General features: G+C 35.1%; 1 protein-coding gene across 3 annotated transcripts in view; it reads left to right on the top strand.

The window, feature by feature from the left end:
- The window catches only part of CRPPA (CDP-L-ribitol pyrophosphorylase A), a gene marked incomplete at its 5' end in the record, with an annotated part of 305,540 nt that overhangs the window by 97,598 nt on the left and 185,986 nt on the right, over positions 1-21,956 (top strand). For all 3 annotated transcript variants that reach the window (XM_082662257.1, XM_082662256.1, XM_082662255.1), the window contains one exon: positions 3,824-3,869. In XM_082662257.1, the coding sequence (XP_082518383.1) occupies positions 3,824-3,869 (46 nt within the window). The remainder of the gene's footprint in view (positions 1-3,823; positions 3,870-21,956) is intronic.

Genomic DNA, 21,956 nt, shown 5'->3' with positions numbered 1-21,956 from the left:
CGCCTGCGGATGCAGGGGATGCGGGTTCATGCCCCAGTCCGGGAAGATCCCACATGCCACGGAGGGCTGGGCCCGTGAGCCATGGCCGCTGAGCCTGCGCGTCCGGAGCCTGTGCTCCACAACGGGAGAGGCCACAACAGTGAGAGGCCCGCGTACCGCAAAAAAAAAAAAACAACAAAAAAAACCAATGTGGTGAAATTGTGTCTTTTCAGAGGTTTTCATCTAGTTATCCAGTCTAGAGGAAAGAACATTTTCTAGATAGACATAATTGATGAACTGGAAATCAATATAATATCCCCATCCAAATCTAAATTTGTATCTGTCTTCGAAATTTAAGATTTTCTGGCTTTATTCTAACTATTGGAGTACATACTTATTTTCTTATGAGGTGAAAGATGGAAGAACATTAAGTGTAGTCTGATTTATGTAAGATGGTGGCCAAGTGGACTTGGCTCTGAGAAGTCTCTTTAATATACCATATTGTCAACACGGAGCAAGACAGAGCAGGTACCATAGTGTCCTGTGGAGCTCACCTTGAGGTAGCTGAGAGTGCTCTGGCCTAGGAGTTAAAGGCAACTATCTCTGTGGCTCTCAGTTTCAGGCTTCTCTTCCACTGAACATAAATATTTTTAAAGCTAAATACTTAGATGAAATACTGCACAGAAGCACAGTGAAACAAAACAGGCAAAAACTGAGCTAAACTAGGTGAGTAGCAGATGTGGGGCTCTGAGCGTCAGCTGTGCAGAGCTTCCACACTGGTCTTCCGGTGGCCCCTGAGCTCTGAGGAGCACAGTGTGAAAACCAGTGAATCAGAGGATTGAGGCTCTTCTATCACTAGGGCTGATGTTTTTTTTTTTTAAGTAACTGTTTTCCGTACTGAGGTATTATGCAAGGTCAAAGAAAACCTGCAGATCATGCTTACAGAAGAAAATCAATCTCAAAACTGATTATTAAACTTTTCATAAAATTAAAAATAAGGAAAGGACACTCCATATTACTGTAAAAGCTTGATAGAAAGAGTCATCAATTCAGAATTAAAACATTTTCAGTCCTCTTCCCTTTGAAATATGGCAGCTGTTTTATTTAGAAAAACAGAAGGCTGTTTTTCAACACAGTACTTTATAAGTTTGTCAGAAATAGTTTGTAGTTTATTTTCCTTAAATCAGTGTTTGTTGAGAAGTATAGTTGAGGTTTTCGATAAGGCTTTATGAAGAAAATATTAAATAAACATCAAAAACTTTAATCTGTGTATAGTATGTATCCACAGCCAACAAGAAAATGTAGGCAAAACGATGAATTTTAGGGGAGTTCCCTGGCGGTCCAGCGGTTGGGACTCTGCGCTTTCACTGCAGAGGGCACAATTCACATTTTGATGTCTTTCTTGCTTATACAATTACTTATTTAATATTAGTGTAGAAAGGACCTTTAGGTAATAATTCATGTATTTTATTCATAAGACTGATTCCAATGCAAAAATGTTGTCTTGCAAATATGCTAGAAAAATCATTTTAGTATTTGAGACCAAGTTTTTTTCATTAAAAAAACCCATTGTTAAGATAGATTTATTTGGAAAAAAGAATAAGGTACTTTCACAATTATTCTATTTAAATTTGGAATGCGGTTTTATCTCTCAAAGAAAGCAGGAAGGAATAAAAAATCAGGTATGGTAATTAGGCATCTTCCTGTTAATTTCTGATTTGAGTTTACCTTACATAGCAGACAGTTATAGGAAAAAAAGGCTTTTCTCACTTAAATTGCAAATATTGAGTGATGATTTCAGATATCTAGTTAACTTTGGGTTTTCATGGAAACAAATGTGTTTTTTTAATATTTAATATTAATATTTAATACCACGAGAGGTAGCTGTGTCCCCATTGCCTGTCCGAACGCCGGGGGTTAGAAGGTGTTCAGAGGCATTTAAAAGAAAGAGTGGATGTAACTGACATGACTGGAGGCCTCTACCACAGGTGCGTGTGTGGGTTTGTGTTGTGGGAGCCCTGATTTTCCAGCCTTTTCTATTGCCCCCGAAGCCCCCATGGGGCTCTGCTCTAGGCCTTGAGGGTCTCTGCTTCCTGTCTGTCTTGAGCTCCGCAGCCTTGTCTTGTCTTTATTTGGTAAAATAAATATATATATATATTTATTTATGGCTGCGTTGGGTCTTCGTTGCTGTGCGTGGGCTTTCTCCAGTTGCCGAGAGCGGGGGCTACTCTTCCTTGCGGTGCTTGGGCTTCTCATTGCAGTGGCTTCTTTTTTTGCGGAGCACGGGCTTCAGTACTTGTGGCTTGCGGACTTAGTTGCCCCGTGGCATGTGGGAACTTCCCGGACCAGGGCTCAAAACCGTGTCCCCTGCATTGGCAGGTGGATTCCCATTGGCAGGCAGATTCCCAACCACTGTGCTACCAGGGAAGCCCGAAACAAATGTGTTTTATTCAATTCTTATAAAAGAAATTTATCCTCTAAAATGTTGTTTCTGCAGGTTGAGTTTTGCTCACTGTTTTCATTGCTCTATTCCAGTCCTTAGAACAGGATGTACAACATGGTAGTTATTTGATAAATATTTATTGAATGAGTGAATGAGATCAATACATTCTTTAATTTGGTAAAATGCATAGTCTGAAGCTTTAAGTGTCTGTTTTCTATTTATTTCCCCAGATAAGAGAACTGCATTTTGGGTCAGTAACTATAGTACTAGTTTTGGTTCACATGTGCTTGTTTTAGACATAATTTAACAATGTCATATTTGATTTTAATAGATTGGTTGAGTGCTTGAGGAAATTTCCATCTGTCTTACAGGTTAGCTGCTACATTAGTTCTGGATTGTAAGGTATAGTTTTGGACCAGGGTTACCTGCCAGGATACAGGCATAGCAGGGAAACCTATTTTGGGTAGAAGTGCCCTGAGCCACTTACCTGAACAAAGTTTCTGTACAAGTTTAGTTAGGATATAATCTGGAGGAAAATAGTCCAAATTATAGACATGGAAGGGTATTAATTAGTGAGTATTTCTCAAAGTGGGTTTTTAGACCATTTGCATCATAATCATCTGAACGATAAGCTCCTAAGACCTTATAGTACTTATTAACATATTTGATTATTTACTATGTTCTTCAGTTCTGTGATGTAGGAAAAGTGATTCTGCAGTGCCATGCACTTGACATGTTCTGTACCTGAGCTCACTGGATGTACTCTGGGAACTATCTGCTATAGGACCATGCAGGGTATATTACAAGGAATAGGTTATTGCAAGGAGGCTGTATGTTCTTAAGCAAAGATCATGATTGTTCTTATATACATGGTGGTACCCTCCAGGCTCTTTCAATCAGTTATGTATTAATAAAAATCTTAAAAAGGTGAACCTTATCTGGAAGTATACAGATAAACTCAATTCAGAATGAAGACCCTCAATGTGAATTGGTCTTTCAGAAGTATCTCATTTCAACTGAAAATGCAATTTGGTAATTTTTTTTAATATATACTTTTCCTTCTTTCCTTCCAACATAAAACCTACTATTAAACAGTAATTCTAATACTTTTATTTAAATGCTACCACATTTTCTTTGATATAATACTTATATTAATAAGACTTTGGTAACCACTGCCACATAACGTCTCAATTTACTTAAAGATTTAAAAACAAATCTTCAACCATTTGTAGAAACAATATATATTTTTTCTGAATAAACTGATGTGTTGTAATTTAAAAATTGTCAGTATTATGTGTTTATAGTTTCTCCAAAATCAAGAATTTCCTTGGGGGCATAATTTTATTGCTTTCACATTCCTTCCTACTCTGTTAAGTCTAATGAAGTTTATCTGTCCTCTAGGTGACCTACAAACGAGATCTGTATGCAGCTGAATCGATTATTAAGGGTATGTTTGGCCTTATGACTGTCAGTTCCTATGTTTCAAAAATGTAAGCCAGGTGAGAATTTCTCATGACATTTTAAAGCCCAGAATTCTCAGAAGTATAAATGCTGTAGGCCACGGAGGTCTGTGAGTTGTTTGTTTGAGAAATAATTACATATATTTTGTTTCCTGCTTTGAAGTATCACTTATTATGATTTATGTAACATTGGTTTTAGCTTTTATAAAGGAAATACTTTATTAATTTGAGAAACGTAGGTGACATTGACACTATTAGAAGTGAAAACTGATATTTTAATTTATAAATATATTATATTTTGTTTTTATTTATTCAGAGGACTGTCTACCCCCTCCCAACACTGCCATATCAGTACATTAGACAGCATCTTTTGCATGAGAAAAAAAATTTTCTGAAATAGAGAAATTGGGCTGAATGATTTTTAATTCCTTTTAGTTCTGACAATGACTGCAATTTTGTTTTGTAATTTTAGATATTATATATGTAATAACCCCTTTCTCATTCTTTTCATCTCTGACTCTAAGATCTCAGCTACACAGAAGTACTTTATTTCATAATCAACAAATATGTATTACTGTGCTTGACACCGTGCTAGAAATGTAATGATGATGCACAAGGGACATTCACTCTGTACTTTTGCAACCTCCACAGTTCAAATCACAGTTTCTTAACCTTGGTACTATTGGCATCTTAGGCCAGGTAATTCTTTGCTCTGGGGACTGTTTTGTGCATCCTAAAAGTTGCCTACTCACTAGATACCAGAAGCACTCTTCCCTCCCTCCCCTCCCCTGCTCTGACCATCAAATGTCTCCTGACATCACCACTGTTGTATGTATACATGGTCCTAGCCAAAATCAGAGGGGTCCACCCCCAATGCCTAAGCAAGTGTGGTGCTTTACAATCTATTTGTAATTTACTCCTTCAAAAATATGTTACGAACAGAACGATGTACTCAGATAGTGACTGAGAAGTGACCTTGTAAATTCAGATGTTGATTGAAGTTGAAAGAAATACTGAATGGGAATTGTGAGGGCAACAGTTTTTATTTTATTTTATATCTTATTTCATTTTATTTTATTTTATGGAAAGCCTATTTAACAATCAATTGGCTTCACGTTCAGAAAACTGAAATCTTTTCTCTGTGTATAACATTCTGTATTTGTAGTTTATCCTCATGTTTTTTGTCCTTCAAGAATATTGTGTTTCAAACCATTAACGTACTTTAATATGTGTATCTGTGTATGTAAACAGATCATCTATAGCTATAAATCAAAATGTTGACATATATTTACATATGAGCCAGGCTATGTATAAACATTACTCTGGAGAAGTTGCCTAAACCATGTTGTAGTTGGCTATATTCTCAGCACAAGGAAATTTAAAACTCAGTCTGGTTTCTTTATAAACGCATATCTCCATGACCTAGGTAAAATGGAAGTGAGCCATTTTGTGAAAAGTTGGCAGGTAGTTCAAGTGAGGATGCTACGTATCTCAGTACTTCGCCTATGTATTATCAAGAACAGGCTTCTTATCATGTAAAAGCCTACATTTTAAGTATAATTGCAGGGGGCTTTAGTTTTGGAAATTGTTTGCAGAGAGAAATTGTTTTGTTTAGGTAACATGTTCTAGTATGCTACTTGTCAAGTATTTAAAAAGTATTCTACTTTGATTCTTAGGGAAAGTAATTGGTCTGGATGTAAACAGCTGATTTAGAGAAGAGTCTCCTTATGTTCTTTCAGATTTGCATTTCTATTAACTTCCCAAGAGATTCTGATGTTGCTCATACCCTTTGAGGACCACTGCTGTGGTGCCTTCCTACTCTGTTTGGGTTTCTAGAACAGTAGTGTGGTGATTACCAGAGAACTTGAACACAGAATGTCTGGCCCTGACACGTTAAGTCAGAATCTGCGTTTTAACAAAAACTCTGGCTCATTAGTTTGTACATTAATTTCCAGAAGCATTCTTCTAGGCTACTCTCCAGTCTTTAATAGTTGATGTTTTTTCCTAAATAATAGCTTTTATTGTATTTAGAGCTTCAGGTCTTTCCACGCTGTCAGTTTCAAATGTTTGTTGGCTCAACTGGGATTGCTACCTGCCTCCATGACTTGAACTAATACTGTCTCTGAGGCCTCATAGTAGAAACAATTCCAGGCATAGGAAAAGGGAAACTCTTAGATTTTTAAAAATAAAATTCTAAAATAAAGTATGGTATATAGCAGGCTACCTATCTGAGCTATCTACTCACCTGTTTGCGTTTTCCATGTAAATGTTCGAAGTATTTTTCTAGGCACTTGTATGACACAGCATTCACCGGGTACTTACTTTGTGCCAGGCATTGTTTAAAGCATTTTATATAGATTATCTCTTGCTTCTCCAAGAGCTCAATGAGGTAAGTAGTGTGGTTGTTTCTGTATTATAGGATATTCAAGGGTCCTAAGCAAATACTAATCTAAGAAGGATAGAAAATTAATTCTTAATTATAAATTTTTCTACCTTAGTCAGTTTACCTCTTTATATAGCTGTTCTCCCTTTTTTCCTTAAGCAGAGATTATTCAGATTCCCTTCTCTGAAATTCTTGGGCTACATGTGTTTAGGCATTTTGATTACTATGTATTTTCAGAAGCTACTGCTGTTTGTCATACATTATATCACATTACCAGTGGGATTTGGGACGTTACCACATAATGAAACTTACAGTATATGAATATTTATGCTCAATATTTAGAATGACTATAAAGCCCCTAGCCAGTTCAAGCTTAGGACTCATTTTGCCATCAAATTTTTTTTTAACATCTTTATTGGAGTATAATTGCTTTACAATGGTGTGTTAGTTTATGCTTTATAACAAAGTGAATCAACTATACATATACATATATCCCCATATCTCTTCCCTCTTGCATCTCCCTCCCACCTTCCCTGTCCCACTCCTCTAGGTGGTCACAAAGCACCGAGCTGATCTCCCTGTGCTATGTGTTTGCCATCAAATTTATATATGAAAACAATTTTAAAAACGTTTAAGAACTTTTTGGATTTCAGCATTGACTGTAACTTGGTGTGACCCTCTTTTAGATTTGATTCAGTGAAGGTGGAAAGAATATCTATTCTTTTTTCTATCCTCTGACATTGAGTTGAACCAAATTTATTGGTATTTTTTCTTTAGAATCTAAGGAACATAAATTATGGGAATAGATGGTCTTTCCCTCCCACCTTACCTCTCTACCTGCTTCCAGCACATGCATATTGAGCTCCAGTGTATATATCTATCTTTTTTCTTTCTTAAAATAGAGATGGTGTAATATTTGAATGTATGCACTTTCGTCAAGGTTTAAAACCAGGACTTGGAGCACATGGCACTCATGCCAGGTACTTTGTATGTTATTTCATTTGTTCTGTATAATGCTGTTAACATAGATATTACTGCTCTGAATTTTGCAAGTGGGAAAACTGAAACTTAGTGAGATTAGGTACTTTCCTCTAGGTCACATAGTAAGAACAGGATCCACAGTTTAATCCCGTTCTCCCTTCACCTTAAGCCTGACTCTATTCTGGGACGTGGCCACTTTGCACTTCTGAGTCATGTCCCTGCTCACATTGACCACTGAAGTGGATACTGGATTCAATCTCTCTCTTTGGTGGGTACAGCAAATGGCTTATAAAATCCAGCCTGCCCAGTTCAGGTTCTGTTGGGTTAAAACCGTGTCTTCAGCTGGGAAGAATGATCACACAATTGATGCTGAAGATGTTATCTCCTAGTGCTGTGCTAAGCACACAGTAGTATTCTAGAGAGTCTGGGAGTGTGGGAAAAGCAGATAATATTGAAACTGCAGATTTCTAGACAAGACTAGAGAAAGAATAAAAATTAAAATTCAAAATCAGAATAATAGTTTCAAAATGATGGTTTGGGTACTGTTTCTTTCATTTTTAAATTCTGGGAGTTTAACATTCCTCACTGAGCCATAACAGCTTTTCCTCTTCTAGAATGGAACTTGTTTTCTCTGTGGTATGAGTGCTTAGTATTCTGTAAGTTGTCTTTCCTGTGCTGCTTTATTTACTTCAATACCAGTTATTGCTGACCAACGTACTATATTCTGATGTAACTATTTTCTTGTTTACTAAGTGTTTTTCAAACTATAAAATATTTCTAGGATAAATGTCCAAACTTGTAAGAGCTTTTCGTATTCCCAGATTGACTTGTCACTGGAACAGCATGTATATTTTAAGGTCCTTCTTAATTTATGTTCAAGTCCGTCTCTTCAGTAGGGGAATTTTGATGTAACTAACTTCAGGCAAGCTTTTGATGCTAAAATCCTCAAATTATGGTTTATAGCAAGTCTCAAAATCTGACTTTTATTTTATGTTGTTAGATAAGTTTTATTTTTAAGCTTAATTTATTTTACTGTCAGTATATTTACGTGGATTTCCATTTATAGTGAACTGTTCAATAATAGGAAACATGTATATAAGTAGTACTCTCAGATTTCTTTTACAGTCTTTCACACACACAACTTTGAAAAATGTACAGTGAGTCACAAATTTACTCTTATGTAAAACAAAGCATTTTTAATACTCCTTTTTCTGAGGTAGAGAATTGGATTCGGTCATTGTTCTGTAATGTTTAACTCTTTTAGGCTTCGGTGTGTGAAATTTAAAACATAAACTTTTCTAGGGAGTCGTGTGGTTAATTGGTGCAGCAAGACTCTGGGTTGACTGACAGGTTTGTGAAGAGCCACTTAACAAGGAGATACTGTACTTTTGTCACATAAGCTGGTTGAACCCACCCAAGCCTGCTCTGTGGGCTCAGACCTACGCAAACTATTAAAATGGTTACAGCAGTAACATACTTTATCTAGATTTACATGTACCATGCAAACAGTCCCAAACACTTGATTTACTGTGTTGACCATATCATGGCAAAAGGATCAATACTGTATGCTAAAATTTTCTAAGATGGAAATCCCCTAAGGGATTTCTAAATAAAACATTGCATTTATTTTCTACCATCATCCTTGATCACATATTTTAATATTTTTAATTTTCTGGCTGGAGTGTTTTAAAAATAATTGTATTTTGTTCTCTCCTGGTTATGATTGTACAAACCCAAGTAGGCTAGTACTGTAAAAAAGCCTCATGGTACTTATATAAAAATGGAAAAAACAGGTAACATTGATACTCATTTCATTTTTAACTGGCTTTAATTAATATTACTTAAAATAGTTAATATTAATGTTCATATAGAAATTCATGTCTTTCCCCAGTCATTATGTAACGTTTTCCATTTGCTAAGAACTTTATTTTAAAGAAAATTGATTTCTTGGAAATACCGTATCGCCTATTGGTTCAGAACTTTAGACTTTATTCTGAAAATAGATTTTTATTTTCAGCATCATTGATACAGGTGATTTCTTTCAGTGTCAAGTATTTATGCACAGTCAAGCTATAAATCCCCATATGCCTGCTTTTTTGTTTCATACAATTTTTTAAAGGAATTAAATCAGTAAGCAAGCAATTGAATTCTTTTCTGCTTATACATTGAAAGTAGCTGAATATACTTTTCAGTTGTCTCTGACTGAAAGGAATAAAATCAAATCACATGTGGATAAAGCTGATTCAGTGTTCCTGAGATTTAGGAAGATTCGTGGTGTTATAGTGTGTATTTTATGCATATGGAGAAACTAATGCCTTTGTTTTTTAGTGATCCTTTAATATCTTCACATAAAATCATGGCATTTTAAGTGCATAGCCTTTTCAAATCTTCTCAAATTGAAAAGGTGAGAAACTTTAAATCAGTTTTCTACATCTGTAGAACTCTAGGTTTTTCTTTTCTGATGAGAAAAACTCATCAGGTTTTTCTTGCTAAATAGCCAGTGATGATGCCATTTTATTTTCAACCATGCTTTTTGGACAATGCAAAGCTAAGATTTACATGGAAACTGTAATTTTTTGATGTGTCTGGCTATTGACGATGATACTTCATTTTCCAAATTTTCACATTAATACCATAACTTGTTTGTAAATACTACACTTTTTGTTCTTCACTCTCTTGAGTAGTCCTGTCATTGTATCTTACGTGACTCTGTATCGACATTTGCATCAAGCTTTAATTAGTGAGAACAGGAAGGCTGCAATATGATTTAATAGCAATTTGTTTTCCTTGGACTCTTACTGGAAAAAAAATGTAAATTAGAAAGTTAAATATTCGGGTCAAGATTAAAGAAAGTGGAGTTCACTTTTTTGTTTAACTTTATAATTTCCTTAATTTGTCATTAGTGAGATGCTAATTCAAGCATAAGCAAGTAAATCTGTCATGTTCAGAAACTTCTAAGGTCACAGTGAGGTATTAAGTAACTAGTTAAATAAGACTTAATAACAGACAAAAGCCAGCCAGTTAGGCTTAACTCTGATGTAGGTAGGAAAAAACAACAAAAATGCAAACATGACACTTATGCTTTAAGTAATAATACAATACATTTTATAAATATCCTGATGAGTCACTAGCCTTAGAAAATTGCATTTCCTTCAAATTTACTTCTCTTAACTAAGGAAGAATATATACTTTGAAAAGAAAAAAAGAGTTTTGCATCGTTTTCTTGGAAAACAGTAATATCCTTACATGTAAAAACACGTGCAGGAGACAAGATGTCACATGTCTGATTCTTATTTTCAGTTGCAAGGTAGGAAACTTCATTTGGTATTCAGTGACTCATTTAAAAATGTGGTTAAGATCTGATATAAAACATCTTAAAAAAAAATCTGCCTTCCCGATGTCCTCCAGGTAGAATATGTACAGTTGAGAAGGAAGCCAATTTACAAAGACCACTTTGACCTTTTAATGTGGATCTGTATTTCTTTCTCAAATCTCTATCCCTGTTGTCCACTTGTCCTGTAGTCATGGCTTGTTGACTGCTTCTCTTTGCTTGACGGCCTGCTGCCCTTACTGTTCTAAGAGCTTCCTTTAGATAGGTGTTCAGAGAAACCTTAGGCATCTTACGACAGATGAAACTGAGATAGGGATTTCAGTGCTCAACAGTGGTGATTCTGTTTGACTCCTTTAAAATTGTTCATGTGAGACAGAAAATAGACTCTAAGATTGGCTTTTGATTCAGTGAACTGAACAGGAGAATAGAAGATGACTGCCCCCACTTTGAATGGCTTAGGACTTGACATCTTTTGGAAATGACTATTTCTGGATTTGATATAGTTGTTTCTTACTTACCTATGAACACAAAAATTTTGGCTCAAGAGGTCAGTATAGTGGATGAGACCTGATGGAATTCATCGTGTTAGATGTTTCTAAGAAAATGGAAAACTGACTTTTGGATTTTTTGCCTACTTGCTTCTAGAACTAATCTAGTATTTAGGTTTACTTCTCTCTTCACCACTGAGTTTGAAAATTTTTTGTAAAATACAAATACCATCCTGAGCACTCATGTGTCCCTACTCATGATTAATTGATGGAAGCATATGTCTAGGTATTCCTTGCTCCTTGTTAATGTGTCAGTGGGCTTATCACACGGTAAAGAGGAAGCTGTGCATGTTAGAGATTTTACATATTACTGTTTTGTGAAGTTAAATGAAGATTCCAAATTGCATCTGTTTTCTAACCCTTCAAGTAAGACTGGATACTTTATGTATACCGAGAGTTCTAATATTCAAGGACAATTAGAGGAATTTCTAAAAGATGAGTATATTATAAATTAGATTTTGACCTCATTTGTTAACTTTGAGATTATACATTATGCCTCCTATATAGGACTTTTAGTTAGAATAACACTGAAATTAAACACTTAGGAAAACACATTATGTATGAATATATTTTGTTAAACTGTATATTCTAACCAAAGGTGGCTAAGTTGTAGGTTGCGAATCACGTTAAACTGGGGGATTGAAAGCTCTTAAAGAATTCCATTGTACTTACAACTAGATTGAAACTTGAGAAAATTTCAAAAGAGTTTGGCAGATGAAGCTGTGATACGTTGAAAACTTGGGCATTCCGGATATCTATGCTAAGAGTCCTTTGATGCACCTCCGGGGTAGGTGGTTGGAATTGTGTTAATGTTCTTCTCTGCTACAGAGAGATAAGCGGAGGCAGAGGAGCATCCTCTGTTGGAAGGTCCACCATGTCTTTTCTCCTTCTTCCACTTGGAGTTAATAGTATGTAGCTGTAGCATTGAAGGGACCTGCACAAGAGGACAGCTGACCTTCTGAGTTGTTGTCTCTATTTTATATCCTTATGGGCTTCAGTTAATGCTTAATTGGTTTTGGTATTGAGAGTGTTGTCTTCTCTGGTATATTGTGACCTAGTGAACCAGCTGAGACTTTTATGTTACTTTCTAAGTCTCTAAGCATCTGATTTAGGGTTCTGTTGAAGAGTATTCTTAACTCTTGCCTGATTAAGTATGCAAATGAGAGACAGTGTAATTTTGCTTTTGAAGTTTAGAGGTTTAGATGGTCTCTGCTCTTTTGGCATGAGGCGGACAGCATTGTTAGATAAGCAGCTATCAACCACAACGTGGTCTTGTTATGTGACTAGGGAGTCATGGGAGGCATGTAACCAGGTACTTCATTTCTACCATGTTTCATTGACTCTAAGGTGCCATTGCTTGTAAGAAGCAATGTTATTTTTATACCATTGAGAAAAGAAAAATGCTGGCAATTAAACTACAATGTAATGTTTTATTTTCACTTAGAAACTTATAAACATATTTATTAAATGAGCTCTTTTATGTTTATTTAGGCATATATTTTTATCACACTTATTCATATGTAAAAAGACACAGGCAGAGTTCTGTTTTTGGGTAAGATGGAGCAAGCTCACTCCACTCTGTTTCTCCTAGCAAATGAATCTATATGGACAGAATACATAGAACAGCTGTTTGAGGCTTCAAAGTAAATAGTACAGGTGGATTAACAAGTAAGACCCAATTATGAAGTACTACCTAACTGGCAGTGAATTATGTCAGGCTCTGTTATGTCCTGACCTGGCTCCAATGCAGCCCTGGGTCCATTGTCCAGAAGTGGGCATTGGAGTTGACAGACCTCCAAGAAAAGCCCCTTAATTCTGATCAGAGAAGCAGGAAAGGAATTTCCTAATGTTCAGAAAGTGAAGATATCTCTTCTTTTTTCTTTTCTCTCTCAGTGCTTTAATTCCCAGGCAATCATGTGGCAATAGTGACATTGGCAATGGCATCAGTGGGGGCCCAGAGAAGCCTAAAATTCTGAGGGAAATGAACATTCCTCTTAATCAGAGTTGCTATGATTCTAAGAGGTGGGATGACCACTGTTGCTGTTCTTAATTTCTCCTGTTGCTTACCTTTGGACGCAGGTGCAATCATGGGAAATGTGTGCAAAATGGGATAAATAGGATCCCAGCTTTCTGGTAGGAGTGATGAAAAGGGATGCACTAAAGAAGTGGAATGTACAGGGAGAGGTTGGAGGTGAGAGAGGATATTACTCAAATGTACAGGATATGATCTGAGGTCAGTTAACATGCAAAGAGTCAGGAAAATCTAAACTCACATGGGAAAGGACAATTAATAGATACCCATGCTGAGATGGCACAGATGTTGGAATTTTCTGAAAAATACTTTAAAGCACTGATTATAAAAATGCAACAAATAAGGGAAAATGCTCTTGAAAGATGAAAAGTCTCAGCGAAGGCATAGAGAAAATAGAGAAGAACCAAACAAAAATCTTAAAACTGAAAAAAAGAAGATAACCAAAATAAAAAACTTACTGGATGGGCTTAATAACAGAATGGAGATGGCAGAGTGCCACTGAAGTTAAAAATATATCATTGGAAGTTTTTTTTTCTGAACTACAGAATGAAAAGAAATGGGGAAAAAAATTAACAGTACTCAGCATCTGTGGGAATGCAGCAGGTCATCTGAATCCTGGAAGCAGAGGAAAAAGTGCAGTACAGAAAAAAACATTTGAAGAAACTATGAATAAAAACTTCCCAAATTTGATAAAAGACATAAAACTGCAGATTCAAGAAGCTCAGGTAACTGCACCATGATAACCCCAAAGATGTCCATATCCAGATACTTCCTTCATAAGCAAACTGCTGAAAACTAAGACAAAAATCTTGAAAGTAACCAGAGAGAAATGATGCATTGCTTATAAAGGAACGATAATTTGAATGAATATAAATTTCTTATTAGAAAACATGGGAACCAGAAGAAAGTAGAATACGATTTTTAAAGTGCTAAAAACGAATATTATTAACTCAGTATTCTATATCCAGCCAAAAAAAAAAAAAAAAAGAAAAATTACCCTTCAGGAATAAAGGTAAAATAAAAACAATTTCAGGTAATGGAAAAAAAAGATAATTTTGTTGCCAAAAGGTGTACTCTAAAAGAATATCTCAGCAGAGCCTTTCATGCAAAGGAGATGATGCCAGAAGGAATCTAGGAATATCAGGAATTAAGGAAGAGCAACAGAATCAATAAATAGAATAGACTCACATAATTCTTTTTACATTTTTAAACTATTTATAGGTTGAAAGCAAAGGTAATATTTTCTGATGAGTTTTTCTATGTATGAGACAGCTGCAATATTGTAGATAACTAAGTGCAACATAAAAACAGTAAGGTAAAGGGACCTATAATACCATGGTTAGGTTTCTACATTTTACTTGCTGTGGTAAAATATTTTATGTAGACTCTAAAAGGTTAAATATGAATATTGAAATCCCTAGAGCAACCACTTAAAAAAACTATACAAAGAGATTAGATCAGAAACACAAGAGATAAAACCGAATACTAAAAACAAGTTTAAACCAGAAGAGAAAGGAGAAATAGAGGAACACAAAACAAAGGGAGAAAACAAAAATATAAATAATAAAATAGATGACCTAAATCCAAATATATCAGTAATTTCATTAAACGTCGGTGGTTTCGGCACACCAACTAAAAGATAAGAAGACCAAACGTAAGGTAGATAGCTAGTGGGAAGCAGCCGCATAGCACGGGGAGATCAGCTCGGTGCTTTGTGACCGCCTGGAGGGGTGGGATAGGGAGGGTGGGAGGGAGGGAGACACAAGCGGGAAGAGATATGGGAACATATGTATATATATAACTGATTCATTTTGTTGTGAAGCTGAAACTAACATACCATTGTAAAGCAATTATACTCCAATAAAGATGTTTAAAAAAAAAAAAAAAAGATGAAGATTTTAGGATGGATATTAAGGTTCGACCCAACTGTATGCTGCCTACAAGAGTTTACTTTCAACATGATGTTTTAAAGGTAGGTTATAAGTAAATAAAAGTAAAAGCACATACCATGTATTCACTAATCAAAAGAAAACTGGATGGCTATATTAATATCAAAGTAATAAAAAAGTACGTTACATAATAAAAGGATAAATTCACCAGAAAGACATAATTCTAAATGTATATCCATTTAACTGCAGAGCTTCAAAATATACTTAGCGCGAACTGACCAAAATGAAGGGAAAAATAGTCAAATCAACAATTATAGCTGGAAACTGCAATACTTCTCTAAGTATTTGCTGGAATCAATAGAAGATCAACAAGGATATAGAAAGAGTAAAGAGTACCACCAACTAACTTGATCTAATTTACACAAAACTTTCCACCCAGCAGTAGAAGAATAAACATTCCTTTCAAGTGCACCGAGAACATTCTCCAAGACAGAATGTACCCTGGGTAATAAAACAAATATTAACAAATTTAGAGGAATTGAAAGCATGCAAAGTATGTTCTCTGACAATAACGGAAACAAACTAGAAATCGATAATAGGTAAAAGAAAAACCGTCAAGCTTGGAAAATAAACATTAAATCAACTGTGTCCAAGAGAAAGTCTCAAGATAAATTAGAGACTATTTTGAACTTCAGTAAAATGACAGCACACTTTGTAGAATGCTGCTAAAACAGTACCTAAATGCTTATATTAGAAATGAAGAAAGATCTTGAATCAATGATCTGAGTTGCTGTGTTAAGGAACTAGAAATAGAGGAGCAGTGCAAACTGAAAGCAAGCAGTGGCAAGGAAATTATAAAGAGCAGAAATTAATGAAGTTGAAAACAAAATGTCAGAGACAAAAAACCTAAAGCTGGTTACCTGAAAGGATTAATAACACTAATAAACCTATCATGAGACTGCAAAAAGAAAGGAAGACACAACTGGAAATGTTACACAATTGTTGGTGGCAATGAAAATGGCACAGCTACACTGAAATGCTGTTGACAGTTCTTATAGCGAGAAAAACACATTTACTGTATGATCCAGCATCCCATTCCAATGCATTTACCCTAGAGAAAGGAAAACTTACTTTCACACAGGAAACTGTATGTAACTCTTTATAGCAGTTCTGTTCATAATCATCAGAAGCATGGAACAATCCACATATCCTTCAGCGGATGAACTGGTGAACTGGTACCACCTATACAATGGAATGCAACTCAAATGAATGTATATGAATTGTCCATATACAAAATAACTTAATCTCAGAGGAATCATACTGAATGATCTCAAAAGGTTTGAGATCTCAACTGATCTCAAAAGGTTATATTTTGAATGATTCCATTTATATGATTTAAAAAAGTTTTAATTTTATTTTAGAGCATAGTTGAGTAACCATGTTGTGTTAGTTTCAGGTGTACAGCAGAGTGATTCAGTTATACATATACATGTATCTATTCTTTTTCAAATTATTTTCCCATTTAGGTTATTACAGAATATTGAGCAGAGTTCCATGTGCTATACAGTAGGTCCTTGTTGGTTATCTGTTTTATATTTTGTCTTTTTATATTTTTTATTATTTAAATTACAAAAATTTATTTTATGTTGCAGTATAGTTGACTAGCAATGATATTCTTGGAGAGACAGAAATGTAGTAACAAGGAATAGATCAGAGGTTGCTTAGGCCAGGGAGCTGGGGAGGGGGTGAGTACAAAAAGATGGCATGAAGGATTGAACTGCTTTGTATTATGACTGTGGTGGTCGTTACACAAATCCGTAATGTTACAATCATGGAAATGACCACCGTATACACGAAAAGGTAATTTTACTGAATGCTAATAGAGGTTAAGTGTATCTTTATAAGGCCCTGATGGGCAGCAATTCTATGATGCCATCCCTTTTTCAGAGAAGTTATACAGAGGAAAAATGGAAGTTTCAATCAATGAAATATTAAGTACTTAAGTACTGAAAGTTTGCCAGTTATTTCATTAAAAGCTACAGAAGAAGATTTCATTTTCACCCCAGAGTGATGTCATTTGCTCTTACATTCTGTTATGCCTTAACGTTTGGGAAAGGGGAATGCCAGAGCCTGTGGAGAATTCTCTTTACTCCATGAACCTGTGAGACTGTCGTTTGACGTGTATTACTCCAATAAAAAAAGGTGGGGAAACTCCTGGGTAAGATGCTGAATTGGGGAAGTATCTCATCTTCTTTACTGATTCTATTAGCATGTGGAGTGCTTGAGGGCCTTCACATCAGACCAGGTTGCCCGGTTTGAATCCTGGCTCCTGAGTTTACTAGCTGTATAATCCCAGGTGAGTCATTTGTATCATCATCTCTAATGAGGCCATTATGATTTTGCTGGCTAGATTTTGGTTAGAATTTAATATATGCTTTTTATAACACAGAATAATAATAATAATTAATTGTCAGTCACTCAGTGAGCAATAATCCAGTGGTTTGGCTGAGTTACTCTGGGCCTCAATCGTTTTCTACTTTAAGGGAGGCTAATATCTTCTATTTATTAGTAACATTGTATTGATTCATTAGAATTTAAAGGACTCCCTAAGATGTTTTGAGCTCTTAAAGCATAGAGCCTTATAAATAAAAATACCATTGCTCTTATTTTTTCATGTTATTGGTAGTTTTCATCTAAGTTAAATTGTTGAAAGTTTACTGATCGCTTTAATAGCATGTTACAGACCTTTTTGTATCCTTATGTGCTATACTGAAGACCTAATTTTGTCCCTTGATCATATATAAAGGTACTTTCTGAATGAATAGAAGTACAGATGAAAAGACTAGTGTACTTTCAGGTAATTTTTTTTTTTAAATTTCGTAAAACTTTTTATTGTCAAATAACCCACAGATACTGAAATCTAAAACTAATTTGTAGCTTAAAGAATAATGCACATGTTTGCATAACATCACCCAGATCATGAAGAGAACTTTGCCACGCACCTCAGAAGCCCTTTCCTGTATTTTGTAGTGGCTAACCAGATTTTATAGCAATCTCCTCCTCATATTTCTTTTGAACTTTATCACTCAAATGTGCATCCCTCAATACTGCAGTTTGGTTGTGATAATTTTTTTAAACGACATTTAAAATCTCAACCTACAGGTTCCTTATCCCTTTATTTTGCTTGCACTTTGTCTTTTGCTGAATTTAGGCCATGTAATTTGTAGCTTTTCTTCTCTTTTGAATTTTGATGGGTACATATTTATGCATGGTACAGTTCTTTATGTTTTTCTTTCATCTACAAAGTCATAGCTGGATCTAGAAGCTTGGTCAGATTTAGTTTCATCTTTTTTCTCAAGACTAGAGATGGTGTGAATTTTTTGTTAGGAGACACCTAATGTCTGGTTACATAATTTTGTGATGATAGCAGCCATTGATACTCAATGCCTGTATTGTTAAGAGGTTGTGTAGGTAGTTCAGAATCATGATATATATATTTGAATTCTATTAATTAGTTTTCAGGTATTGAGGTATTTTCATAAATAAACTTTACTCATCTATTTACTTACCCAGTGGTACAGTTTATATGACAAAAATAAATGCTTGATTATTTTTCTTTATCAGTTTTCAAGCAAAAGAATCATCATTCTCTAAAGTTACCAATTATTTTGTGTGTGTTTCATAAAGATGAAATACTTCATAAGTTCATAATGGTACTTCCAATTCAATATTAAGTTGTATCTTACTTCCCGCACATTGAGAATTATGGTTATCAAAGCTACAGGGAATAATAGAATTAGAATATTTTGTAAACATTCGTTCATTTTATTCAACAGTGCACACCCTAGGTCTCAAAGTATCAATATTAATGCTATAAACCCATGTTATTTCCATAAAAATTTAAACAATTTTTCCTACATATACTGTCCCCATTTACTCTCCTCCATTTTTTTGTTTACACTGTATGTTTTCAGGTCGTATAGCTGTTATACAGTGTCTGTTTTAACTTAAGCTCTCATTTAGTCGCAGTTCTGCTAGTAACTCTGTTTTATGCTATTCATCGACAATTTTGTTCACATCTCTCTAGACTTTGGTTATCTGAAGCTTGAGCTCTGGTACATTTCTTAGGAAAGTTTCCTGGGAAACTGTTTACTTAATTCACGTTGATAACTGCTTGTGCTTTATACTTGAAAGTTAGTTTTGCAGAATGTAAAATCCTTGGCTCATATATTTTCCCTGGCATAACTTAAATATGTTCCTCTATTTTTCTTACGTAAAGTCCTAAAGATTATCTCATTTTTATTCCGTTATCTGTTTCTGTTCTTTTTGTCTATGTGCCCAAAGGAATGATTTTTTTTTAAGTGTAGTAATTTTGCTACAAAATGTCTTGGTATTGATTTTTATTGGTAAATATTTGCAGGTATTGATATGTGATGTACTTGTGTGTGTATGGGTGTTTGTGTATCATTTTTAGTAGTCTCTTTTTTCTTCATAGATTTCTATTATGTTTATGTTAGATCATCTTTACCTAACTTTAATGTTTATTACTTTATATTGAATGTTTATTTAAAAAAATTTATTTTTACCTTTTTCTCTTAAAGTATTATTTGTTAGTTTTATACATGTGTCACTTCTAGTATAGTCTTCATTTCTTAAATGATCTTTTCTTCTATTTTGAGCTCTTTTCTGAGTTCTGCAACCTAATTTGAGTTTTTAAAATTCCAAATCAAATGGTTGTTTCATGTGTTGTTTCATTAGCTCACTGGTTTTTAGCTTGTTTTGAAATAGATTACGGTTTTGATTGGTTTGATGGGCACATCTTTCTGGCATGTTCTCATTATTTTTAAAGGTGTTATTCTGTTCCTTATTGTCTTTTTGCTTATAATAATTTTGTGTGGGGTTTGGCTTTGATATTTTTCCATTATTCATTTGGATGTGAAGTTAATTTTCTTGAATTTGAAGAGGAAGACACTTTGACGATAGCTCAAAGATCTCCCTCTTTTGTTGCTTTCTTGTGGTGTCCACAAATGTGGAAGCACAATTCTAATATTTTTCTGGCTCTGTTCTCCTGTCACACTTTCAGGTGGATCTCCTCTTTCTTTTGACTTTGGCTGCATTGGGTCTTCATTGCTGCGCGCAGGCTTTCTCTACTTGCGGCGAGCGGGAGCTACTCTTCATTGTGGTGTGTGGGCTTCTCATTGTGGTGGCTTCTCTTGTTGCAGAGCATGGGCTCTAGGTGCGCGGGCTTCAGTAGTTGTGGCACAGGGGCTCAGTTGCTCCATGGCATGTGGGATCTTCCCCGACCAGGGCTCGAACCCGTGTTCCCTGCATTGGCAGGTGGATTCTTAACCACTGCACCACCAGGGAAGCCCGTCCTGTGTAATTTTGATTCCACTTCCAAGTTCTCTTTTAGTTGGACCCTGTGCTGAAGGTGGTGTGTCAATTTTCACAGTACGTACACTTTTCCTTCAGACCTAACCAATTTCTCTTGTATTAACCCCACAAAAAGTTATTTTCGTGGGTAAAACTCCTCCAGTTAGGGCTGCTCTTCTTAAATTTTCAGTGACTATCTGTTGGCAAACTTTAAGGTTCTTCTGTTAACCAATCTGTCAGACACCCTGTTTTACTGATCCCTCTACTTGTTCCCAGATAGAGTCCAGTATTTCAGGTCTTGCATCATTGTTGTTGGTTTGTTTTCATTTGGCTGCATCATGAGGATTATGATGAAACATTTGTATCTAAGTTTATTGAAAATGTTGTCCATGAGTTTTTGATTTTGCTATTCAATTTTGTTTTTATATGGGGATTCTTAGAAATTAAAAACCGTTCCTTTGCGGTCAATGCCACTTTTCAAGAATTCCTTTTTTTTTTTCTCTTTTAAATAAATAATTTTTAGTGTTGGTATTGAGCAGAATACTGCAAATGAATTGAGATGTTTCTTTCAAAATAATTCTCTTAATCATAGGTCACCTTCATGTGCATAATTAAATATTTTCTACTTCTTTCCATATGGAAACTAGTAAATGTATGTATATCTGTATATTCTCAAAGGGAAGAGAAAATGATCTGTGTGTACCTAGTAAAGTGAATATGATTCTTAAATGTTAAGTCTACAAAACTTGGAGTTACGTTGTATTGAAGGCATTTTTTTAAGGCTGACCTTATTTTTTACTTTTTCTTCTAGAAAATAGAGATTTAAGATAAGTATTTTAACCTGGCTATTTCAAAGTTAGGAAGGTTTTTATATTTAAAGTTATTTGTTTTGAAGCAAAATTGTTGCATTTTTAAATTTCCTTTCTCTGAAGTTAGATTCTCCTGATATAATTTCCTGATCTCTTTCTAGATATCTAGTTACTTCCTTATATTCACAAATTTGTTTTGTATCCTTTCCTAGAAAATGAGATACGAGATATAGTCTTTTATTCAACAATGCTAATTTTTATTCAACAAATTTTAGATAAGAGAATTTGTATATTAGTTCATAACAGAGTACAAAAACTGGGTGGCCTAAACAACAGAAATTTATTTTCTCACAATTCTGGAGGCTGGAAGTCTAAGATCATGATTTTGTCAGGGTTGGATTTTTCTGACGCTTTTCTGCTTGACTTGTGGATGGCCGTCTTCTACCTGTGTCTTCACAGAGTCTTCCCTCTGTGCATGTCTGTGTGTACATTTCTTCTTTTCATAAAGACATCAGTCATGTTGGATTAGAGCTCACCCTAATGTCTTCATTTTAACTTGATTAGCTCTTAAAGTGCCTATCTCCAAATACAGCCACATTCTCAGAGACTGGGGTTTAGAGCTCCAACATACGCATTTTGAGGGGGACACAATTCACACCCTAACAGTGTTTTAGTTATGCTCGTAGCCCAGAGATGGAAACTAATCAATGTTCAATACCTTCTTGGAG

This window comes from Grampus griseus, assembly GCF_964374135.1.
Source record: "Grampus griseus genome assembly, chromosome: 9".
NCBI classification, from domain to species: Eukaryota; Metazoa; Chordata; class Mammalia; order Artiodactyla; family Delphinidae; genus Grampus; species Grampus griseus.
This window is presented reverse-complemented; position numbering and strand designations above follow the sequence as displayed.